This window comes from Fulmarus glacialis, unplaced genomic scaffold, assembly GCF_000690835.1.
Source record: "Fulmarus glacialis isolate BGI_N327 unplaced genomic scaffold, ASM69083v1 scaffold15772, whole genome shotgun sequence".
NCBI classification, from domain to species: domain Eukaryota; kingdom Metazoa; phylum Chordata; class Aves; order Procellariiformes; family Procellariidae; genus Fulmarus; species Fulmarus glacialis.
This window is the reverse complement of record NW_009196062.1, coordinates 1-10,888: the sequence shown is the minus strand read 5'-3', so window position 1 is coordinate 10,888 and position 10,888 is coordinate 1. Positions and strand designations below refer to the sequence as shown.

At 44.6% G+C, this 10,888-nt stretch overlaps 1 protein-coding gene across 1 annotated transcript; it reads right to left on the bottom strand.

Moving 5' to 3' along the window:
• Positions 1–7,425: 7,425 nt before the first annotated feature.
• Positions 7,426–9,710, bottom strand: LOC104072576 (chromosome unknown open reading frame, human C2orf40; the record flags this gene model as incomplete). The annotated part of the gene is made up of 2 exons (XM_009572088.1): positions 7,426–7,587; positions 9,553–9,710. Coding segments are annotated over 2 exons (320 nt in total), but the record flags the coding sequence as incomplete, so codon positions are not given.
• Positions 9,711–10,888: the final 1,178 nt, after the last annotated feature.

Sequence of the window (10,888 nt, the reverse complement as noted above, 5' to 3'; positions counted from 1 at the left end):
CTAGTTTCAGGGTTTCAATGTGGGCACTTCTCTGGCATTACACATCTGTGCATTTATGTATATTAATTAGAAAGTAACAGTCCGTAAATAATTGGCTCAAAGTTAATAACATCAGTCTTTCATTGCTTTCTCTTAACAGATATATTGGAAGGGCTGCAGAATGTGTGTTGAAATAGACTGGACAAAAACTTCATGATTTATTCCAGTTCAGGTAGTTGATAGTGGTGCAGGAGTATGAGATTTTATTTAAACCGTAGAGTCTAACTTCAGCCTCCCTAATGGAGAAAATGTTTCTATTTTAAGCAGTTATTGATTTGCCAGTAAATGCTTTCAACTTTGATAACTATGACTGTCATCTTAACCAAAAAAAAAAAACAAACCAAACCCGACAAACAAAAAATCTAATTCCCCTTGTTTTTAATAGTTCCCCTTTATTTTTAATACCTAAGACGGGATACCTAGGAGGGGAGATTGGCAGAGAGTTTTTAAAAGGTATTTTGGCTTAGTGCCACTCAAAATTGAAAATCCTAAATCTCATGAAGCAAAGTGATTTGATTTTATCTCATTAAAGCTTGATGTTTTCTTAGCTTTCGAGTATCTTTAGGTTGATAGTCAAAGTGGCAGTTACCTGTAGCAATGACTTGATACCAGGACCCAGGGAGGACTCTGGGAGCGGTGTGCTATTTAGGCCCCCTTGTCCGAGCATGCCACCCGCCAGAGCCTGCTGGTGCTTGCAAGGCTTGGAGTTTCATCCAGTCTGTCTGGTAAAGTTCCCTAGGACTCCAGCAATGATGAGGTGCTCTTTTCGTTTGTGCGCCTTGCCTGGATTGGGTCTGCAGTGATCCTTTTAAGACAAAACGGTTTCTTCCCTGCTCACATGCGCAGGTTTTCTTCCAGTGGAAATCTGCTACGCAGCTAAGATGGGGAGCCGGGGAGCGTTTTCCTGGCTGGATTCAGAAGTAGAATTTAGGTATTACACATTGCCTCCATCTTTTCATAGCTGAGCAGCTTGAGGTCTGCTTTTTGTTTGAAGCCTTTTTCTAGGTACTTGATCTGGGCATTTATTCCATATTAAATTGCCTGAAAAGTACACCGTGGTGTGCGTGCTCCAAATGTGCCTGTAACGTATCATTACTGATACACTCACAAAGCACAGCCTCTCCCTATACTCAAAACCACAGCTGGATGTATGTTGAAAGTAGCGCCCAGTTCTTTAATAGTTCTGTGGTGAGAACTGCTAATCGGCTCCCAGCATGGTGTTTTTAACTCTTAAGCTCTAGGTTATATTTGGGGGAAGGTGGTCTTTCTCCTTATATTTTATTCCTCATGCAAATTGTGCCACTGGATGCCAAAGCATCTGTGAAAAGGTGGTGCACAAGGGTGCAACCCTAGTCCAGAATTTAGAGCAGCCATTGAGAATAAATGAGAGCTGTGGGTACCAGCTGTTACTTCCAGGACTGTTTTTCATTTAATCCAGTAAGTTCAGTGCAAAAAACGTAAATTGTACTGGAACAAGCATGCTTCTGGAGACTAGCACAAAATGTGCATTTTTCAAAAAAAAGAATTCCTCAGGAAGTCTGAATGTTTGGATACTACAGATAGTAATTTAAAAGCTTTGTAGGTTACTTCACAGCCTGAGCTCCATCATAAAAGGAGCAAATCGGAGAGAGGGCAAATGGCTGGTACCGATACAACCCATCTGTGAGTATGTGGCATGCCTCCCACTGGGCCTGAGTGACAGACTATTGATTTGCTACTTTCTTTGTACTGGTTCTAGCTTTCGTTTCAGAGGTTCCTGGTTCAGTTCCCGTATTCTTTCTAAATAGTGTCTTCCATAAACAGCAGCCGAGGCAGCTGTTGCCCTTTGTGTTTGAAGACAGTGACTGGCCACTTCGCTGATTCGAAAGGTGTGAATCGTAGGTGTTTGTTAAAACAGAGTCTGCTGGTGCTTAAGACTGAAAGTCTAAGGTAATTTCAAGTTTGGTTTGGTCTGAACTGAGTCTTCAAGAAGGCAGATGAGGGTTTGCATGTTGGTGCTCTCTGCTCCCATCTGTCGTGTCACATCTCAGAAGGAGAAAGAAGGCATCAAGTTTGCAGAGAACCACAGGTGAGAAACAGCTGCTGCCTCTCCAGAAGAGCTACTTTTGATGGAGAGTGGTGGAATACAGTACTGAAAGCTTGGAAACATAGGACTCGGGAGTAAATGAAGCCAAGCCGTGTTCTTATTTCCATGCCTGAACACAACATATTGTTTTGGGATTTTTTTCAGGAAATTCGAGAATTGGGATTTTCTGCTGTCACCTGGTCAGGCAGACAAGGTAAAACGGACATGACCAGGCTTGAGGTGCCTATTTAGTCACAGTGATCTGCATGAACGGGCAGCTCAGCTGGTGTTAGATTCAAGTCCTCCTCTCTCAATAGGGAATATGTAATGTAGCAGAGGTCTGTGACGAACTGGCCAGCTTGGTGCTGGCAAGTGAGATAAGTCTTCTAGAAGGAAAGGTGTGCAAGGCATCCACTGCTGTGGGTTCCTTGAACCTCACAAGGAGGACCACTCTTGCTACTGGAAGTTACCACAGTGTGAGGTCCACAGTTGGATTTTTTTTTTTTTAAAAATGTGATGTACTTTTACTTTATTTCTATATGTAGGCTGCTCGGGAGCTTTGTAAACCACATTGCTGGTCTACAGACAAGCTACAGTGGAGCTTGCAGACCTGATTTATTTTAAGTAATTCCATGAATGTATAGTCTAGAGAAGCCTCATGTCTATCTTTAGGTTTGTTTTTTTGCTATGTGAGGAAATCATGATCCGACAGTCTTCCTGTGTCTGGGGTGTTTGCAGTTTCTCTAACCTATATAGACTCTGGCGAGTTTAGTAGCCATTGAACTCACCATCCTCCGGGCATTTATGAACATCTCTGAGTCATCTATTTTTTCAAGAAACTTTTAGAAATGTAGTATATTTGAAAAAACTTTCACTTGTGTCAGATAGAGTTGGAATTAAGTTTCAAAGTTGAGAGAAGGAGGCAAGGGAGGGGGGGAAGACACGAACACAATTGCATAAATTCGTTAGCCTTAGAGAACAGGCTACAGAGGGCAAAACAGGGCTTTGATTAGTGTGATGGATTGAGCTAGTCCGCAGGCTTTTATTATTGAGTTTAATGCTACTTGAAGGTTGTTAGAGCTGATCAGAGATGACCTGTCCACAGGAAGAAGATGCTTTGTTAATAGCAAGGGAAGTGTGTACTCAATATTGCTAACCCTAACATGCATACGTCCCCTCCCTGAAATCGGTGGGAATGTAGCCACCACAAATCCGTAGTTGCTCTGTTGTGAACATTTGCCTGTGCTTGGATCACAAGTGGTGGGAGAAGGGAATGCCTTATTTGCGGCTCTGGCTCCCTAGAGCCACCAGGAACAGCAGCAATAGCTCTGGACAAAAGCAGGGCTCCTTTTGTATGGCAGAAGGTTCCTCAGTGCGATTCCATATCAACAGGGAAATTGGTCTGAAATAACAATTCATATTTCTTGCAAAAAACAGACTCTGGTTCTCTATTCCTTTTCCCAATCCCTTTCGTTCTCTCACTTGCCTATTCCATAATAGCAAATGTGGCAACAACTTCTTGTCTACCTTGTTTTGTTGCCATTTACAGCCTGAAACAAGCAACAGCTTGTTCATTCTTGCAATGTTTTCCCTAGTTTCTGTCATGCTCTTCAGCAAAGAGGGGATCCTCTGGAATGCCTTGATCCATGCCATGGCTGAAGCAGCTGGAAAGTCCGAAACATGAAGCCATAGGGAACTGTGGGGTGGCCTTAAGTACCACAGTCTGGGCTCTGTCCACCCCACTGCAGAGAAGGCTGTTTTGAGCAAGGAAACCTACATCTTCCATCTGGGAAACAGTCCTGAGGTAAGAGTGCCCAATCCCCCATTCCAACGTGTTTGTATGACAAGTAGGAACTTAAAGGGAATGAAGGCCCCCAAAAATAATAAAATAAATATATATTTAAGACTGCTGATGAAGACACTTGATCTGGAGAGAGAGATCTCTATCTAGACTTGGGGGGGAGTGTATGAGCGTGGCTGTGGGGGCACAGCAGTAGTACTTCTGTGCTTTGACAGAAGGGTTACCTTAGAGGTATTCTCAGCAAAGGAGGCAGGACTGCCCTGTCAGTCCGTCTGACGGACTTGCCACCAACTGGGGGATGTGGCAGCATCGGGTCTTGAAACATGAAGTGCTGGACCATGGCCGAGCTGTTCCCGTTTTGTAGGGAGCCACACTGAATAATGGCTGCTCTGCTGTCTTGGTGGAGAGGTTGTGTGATGTCAGTGCCGGCATGGCTGGGGATGATGATGATGTGAAGCGCTCTGTGCTGTCTGCACAGCAGAATGGAAGGGCTGGGAGGGGGCGCACAGTTTCGTCTGTGTTTTGGGACAGAAATAGTCAAAGGAAATTAACTTTGCTAACGTAGTTAACTTTGAAGCACTCTGTGCATATTTGACGATTTTTTTTAGTTTTCCTCCTTTTGCCCAAACCTGTGATAGCTCATACCTGCTTGCTTTCTTTGTAGCTTATTGCATCATTGTAGTTTTGCATCATTGCACTTTTGCATCATTGCAACTGCTGCACTTCAAGTCAGGTGGACCCCTCTGCAAGAAGGAAGGTGCCCTCCCCTCAGAGCTATTGCTTTGTGGTGGGTTGACCCCAGCCAGCAGCTAAGTACCCTCACAGCCGCTCACTCCCCCCTATCCCAGTGGGACAGGGGAGAAAACAGGAAGAGCAAAAGTGAGCAAACTTGAGGGCTGAGATAAGAGCAGTTTAGTAAGTGAAGGAAAGAAGGAAAAAAACCCAGGTGGCGCAAAGGCCACTCACCATCTCCCCTAAGCAAGACTGATGCCCAGCCGGTCGCTGAGCCATGGCTACCCTGGATGATAAAACCCCCACCCCCTTCTTCCTCTTCCCAGCTTTTATTGCTGAGCAAGACGTTACATGGTATGGAATATTGGTCAGTTGGGGTCAGCTGTCCCACCTGTGTCCTCTCCCAACTTCTTGCCCGCCCCTAGCCTACCTGCTGAGGGGGTAGCGTGGGCAACAGAGAAGGCCTTGATGTTGTGCAAGCGCTGTTCAGCAACAGTGAAAACATGGGTATGTTATCGACACTGGTTTAGTCACGAATCTGAAACACAGCACTGTACCTGTTGTTATGAAGAAAGTTAACTCTATCCCAGCCAGACCCCAGTACATGGTGGAAAACGTCAGCGTGCGGCACAATGTAATGGAAAAGATTTACATTTTTTCTCTTAGAGAATCCACAAGAGAGAGATCGTAGACTTTATTGTGAGCCTGCAAGGCACAGAAGGCTGCTGGACTGAGTCAGCCTGCAGGAGTGGACACAGCTTACAAAGGCCTAGGGAGGGATGGTATTTATTTACAGCACTTTTTTATTCTTCCTTATTCAGCAGGTCTGAATTCCCAGTTGTAAATTCTGGGAAACGATGGAAATTATCAGCATGGTTCAAACGTTGCCAAATTCTGTGCACTTTTTTGATAGGACACAAAATGGAAGTATTCTTCTAGGAATAGGTGTTTTCCAACTGTGCAAAAGAGTGTGTGCTTGACTCAGAATATGATTATTCCATATTTGGAATAAAGGGTCTTCTACCGAGGAAACAGACCAGTTTAAACCGATCAAACTGGCAAGGATTCTGCTAAGAGCAAGCGCTCCAAAACCTAGGGGAAAGCTGAGTTTTTGGAGCATGTTAGGCTAGCACGTATCTGTGCGTGCAGAAGAGAAGTGACTAACATGTTTGTTCAATTTGGCTCCCTCGGCAAAAAGCTGTCTCCCTGGAAGCGTTCCTGCAGGGAGCTGGATAGTGCCGGGCTGCCTCTCCAGGACACCAGTCCATCACGCAACGAGGACTTCAAGTGAAAGATTGGGAAATACAACCAGCGTTAAGAAAGAAGTAAGTGAAGTGTAAAGAGTGGTGTTGCCGTGTTCCATGCTTTGGAAGCTTCTTGTAAGCTTTAGATGACAGACAGCTAAAGCATCCATGCTGTCTTTCTTCTCTGACTCTGCTGTAGTTGGCAGTACACATTCCATCTCTCTTCGTCCTTATTCTTCAGCTCCAGAAGTCATGGGGCCAGCCAGCCTTCCTCACCTGCCCCTTCCCAGTCCTCTACGCTTGTCAAGCTTCAGCAGTGCTTTCCCCCACCAAGCTCCTCCTGAAGCCCCTGGCAGCTGAAATCTCCCTCCTAGGCTTAGGTCTGCGTCAGGACTTTCTCTACAGTAACGAGAGAGAAGCAGCAATGTGGCTGATGTTGCTGTGGTAGAAAAGTTGGTTGTATTTCGGGGTTCTTAACACACACAAACTCACCAACCAACCCCCCTTTAATCCACTCTACTTCATTAAAATGCCCAGTGTCTGATGTATTTTGGTGCTCAGCCCAATATGTATAGATTCCGGTTTGAATTGGGGATAGAGGCAACTTCATGGTAGGAAATTACTTCTGGGGACTGTGTTGGATGCTATCTGATACTAACTTCATCTTAAATAGCTTATTTTGTTATTTTATTCCCTGTTTTGAGCTACACTGAAAGATTGCAGCTAAGTGGAAAGGACACAAAGGGGAGTATTCATCAAAGATAACCTTTGGGTTATCATGCCTGGGGAGGGTAGGGGCCACTCAGGTTAGATGCTCTGCATCTCAGCGATTACTTCTGAAGTCAGGTTCCTCCACTGAGCCCTTTCCCTGGAGAATCCTTTCCTTTCACAGGCTTTGCAGGAGTGCGAGCTCCTCTGCACTGAGTTTAGCTTTTATGAACATCTGTGTCCTTGCCCCAACAGGAACTGTGGAAGTGCTGTATCACACAGGTTTGGAGGGCTGTGCACAGTAGGTATGGAAACAGCAGAGGAGGCAACAAGGCAGCCCTTCAGTTGAGAGGAATGTTTTTTTTTCTTTTCCCCCAAGAATAATTGGATTTATTTGTTGACACAAATCTGAATGAGCAGGCACATCTGAAATGTATTGGCTTATATTATGTCTTCTGTATGCCAAACTAGATGATATAATGTAATTTTGCAATTGTTTGTAGGAAAGTAAATGAAAAAGCTCTTTAAAAATTGTATTACTGTAGTAATACAATTGGAATGAAACTTGCTGAGCCATGGCTACCCTGGATGATAAAACTCTACTAAATAATGGCAACCTGTTTATTTTATCAAAAAAGCTTTATTTCTATAACACTTTAGATATAGTGTACTACTAAGTAACGATAATTAAAAGTCATGTTCTTCGAAGTCTGGCAGTGCCTTTACTCCTGCTGTTTTACATGAACAGGAGGAAAGCAGGGTCATTCTGGCTGAGGGAGGACTCAGCCTCACCCAGTGCAGCCCTATAGGCACCAGCTATAGTAGGATAAATGGCATTAGTAATCATCATAGTTGACACCTGCTCCGTGCCTGAAGGTGTGTGGATTTCGTGGGCCAATTGGTGAATCTTCATCGTAGTGGTGTTGGTAGTATCCACCGTAGTATTCATTACGAGCACGCCCTAAGCTTGTCCAGTAGGAGATGTCATCTTCAAATTTCTGCCAAAAAAAGAACACAACTTGCTTTCCAAGCCTGAAACTTTACAACGAAGAGAGTGAAACAGAAGAGGTGCAAGAGGTTCCTTTTATCTCTTTCAGAAATTCAGATCCTTTGCCTATTTGTCAGAACGAAATCTTCAGATCTAAGGGGTTTTGTGACTTGCATCTACCTTCTTTAGGGGATTATCAGGGCCCCGAGTGCAGGAACTGTCCTGCCCAGCCCCACCTGGGACCCATCCCCACACCCTCTGCCCACTGTGAAGTGCTTAAACTGAGAGTGCCTTCAACTGAACATGCACTGAGCACCTTTAATATTTACATTACATTTTCAGTGGTGGACTAGAAGAACATTTCAATGTTTTGTACTTAAAAATCTAAAGGTTTGGTTCTCCGTTGCCCTGTGCCTTTAGTCATGATGTCCCTGACTGCAGAGTGGGTGCAACAGGCTTTCGCTTTATGCCTGTGATCTTTCATTCCCATTTTGCATGGGTAAAAACGAACGTACAGTGCAGCCTTCTAGCTATGGAAATGCAATAAGCAGTTCAATTCTGCTCACAACAGCAGAGGAAAGACAGTGTGCAAGGATATCAAATACTTGCCAAGCCAAAGTCTTTCCATCTGAATGACTCTTTGGAAATATTTTTGGCTGAGATTTGAAAAAAAAGCTTTGCAAAATACACAATGGGTAAGTATGGCCCAAGTCCTTTGCTGGAACAAACAGTTATTTCATTGTTAAAACTGTGTCTTAATACTGAAGAAAACCTACTAAGTGGATTCATTGTATCCCACAACGGGCCTCATTTCAGTTTTTGAAATGCACAGAGGAACTCAGAGGAGAATTCATCTTACCTGCGTGGTTTGTCCTTATTATTAACTTCTCGGTATTTGCCCTCAGTCTTCAGTTTCTGATGCATACACCCACTTTTCCTATTTTTCCTATTCCTATTGGGGGAGGGGGATATAGCCAGGCTGTTAAAAAGTCACTTTTATCTGCATAGTGTCCAGGAGGATACAAAAAAATGTATCCTTCATTATTTCAGTCCAAGCAAAGGATTATTTTTCTAATTGTTCCAGCTTTGAAAATGAGTGCATTCATCTTCTAAGCAATCCACAGAGCATGAAGGTCCAAAATGTACTCCAGCTTGCCTGTGCCAATGCAGTCTCATTAAACGTATTCATGCAGCTGACAGAAGCCAAGAATTCAACATCTAGAACTATTTTTACCTCTTATTAACGTAGAAATTATTCTACATGTGGGACTGCAACTAAATGCACATTTTTCGCCCTATTTCAGCATCTATTTAGTAGAGCTTTGTGCAGAGCCAGGAACTCTTGATTCCACTCCAGTGTTTTTACAAATTAACTGTTTTAAAAAAAATGTATCCTCCTTATTTGAAGGGAGGTTGGCTGCACATTACCAAATGGTTTTCCTTTCACATTTAGAGTCGAGGCACAGCTGCCACCGGTGCTCGTGATGGTCAGGAGCTGCCCGCACCGTGAAGGCACATGCATGCATTATGTATGTAATGTTAGTGCCATTTCATTGAGGAAAGCCAATCACGACCAGCTTGGTGTGGATTTCTCAGCGTGTTAAAAAGCAAATTGATTATGTGGAGGCTGCCAAATTAATTTCCTGAAATACAATTGATTGCTTTGGGTCTGGCCGCCTATTTCTCAAAGCAAACTTGGTCTGGCTGCAATTTGTTAAGCTTAAGTTCAGTAGCAGGCAAGAACTCCACACAAGATTTTAATGTCGTTTTTCTCTATTAACAAAATAACGCAGAAATCTCTAACAAATACAGAGCTTGTATTTCTGTGCAATATTTGCTACTTTAAAAAAAGAAATCGCAGTGTCTGTGATCAGAAACAGGGGCAGCTTCTCCCTGGCTGCCCCCATGGCTGTGCATCCATGCTCGCAGCCGCTTGCTCTAAAGCCCTACCAACTCTGGAAAGCCTTACACTCACCGCCTCGTCGAATCCCAGATACAGGAACTGCTGGTACCACTGCTGGACGTCGGGCTGGCTCCTGTCCCACAGCTGACGCCTCTGGCGTCTCAGGCTGCTGAGGAACTCCTTGGCCGCCGTTTCTTTCACTGACACCTCAGGCTTCGTGGCAACAGGGGCTGAAATTAATTCCCCCCCAAAAAGACGTGCCAGGAAATTTTTAGTCAGCAAGAAGCATACCACTTGCAGCAAGTAAGAAAATGCTTCTCGCATCATGCCATCACCTTTGTGCTTGGCAGCGTGATGCAGCAGTAACAGTAATAAACCCAGGAATCGTCAATGTAATAGGATTTCTCAGCTACCCTCATTCTCTTGGCTTTGATAAAAGCTGTTCTGAGCTCAAAGACATAAGCTAAGTAAGGCATTTAAATAAATAAACCCAAGCTGAAAGAGCATACGCTGTGTTGTGCTTTGAGGAGAGAACAGGAGACTGGCCTCTGCGCTGCTGTTTGGTGCAGGAACAGGAAAGAAGATGAGAGGTGAAGTTAAAAAGCCTGAAGAAGCTGGAGAAAAGCTTCTAACTTACTAGTGTGAAGGGAGGCAGGCATAAAAAGATAGATTGTTGAATATGTTGTGTAAAAATGTAGCTTTTAAATAACGAGTGCTACTAAATGCCCTGGATGCCTGAAAATAAAAGCCCATCAGGCTTTCATAGCGCGCTGCTTGGTGGATGCATGGGAATGCCCTCAACGTGCCAGACCCAGAGGTGCCATCTGGCTTGCCCCATGACTGAGAGGCCGGCAGTTTGCTGCGGCTGCTAGAGGAATTTGTGTACCTTCGAAAGGTATGGATGTGAGGACTGGCTAGTCCCCTGCCACACACAGAAGTGATAAAACGTGGTATGATGTTTGGTCTTCCTGTGAAACAAGCAGCAAGTGTAGGAGTAGGGGGAACGTCTTGGCTTCAGAGGGTTCATTGCAATGAGGGAGAGACCAGGAACATGGGTGTGGATGGGGATTTTCGGAGGATGCGAGGAAGGAGGCTAGGGCAGAAGGGGAAGTCGGGTGGAGATGTGAAAACCATTGAAGCAGGAGCGGGGCAGACTCACAGGGGGAGGCAAAGGACTGCGGGGGGAAGGAGGTTCAAGAGGTAAAAACGATAGCTGAGTTATCACAGGAAGAGTGGGAAACAGCAGGCTGCCCTGCAGTGATGAGCTGGAAACTGATCACTCGCCATGCGCTCGAGCTGGGTGTGATTACTGGGACGTGGGACAGCTGATCAAGTGAATGAGCCTTGCACAAGGGACACTGCCAGCAAGGGACCCGCTACTGTGTACTTAGCCTGCTGGCTTTAGCGC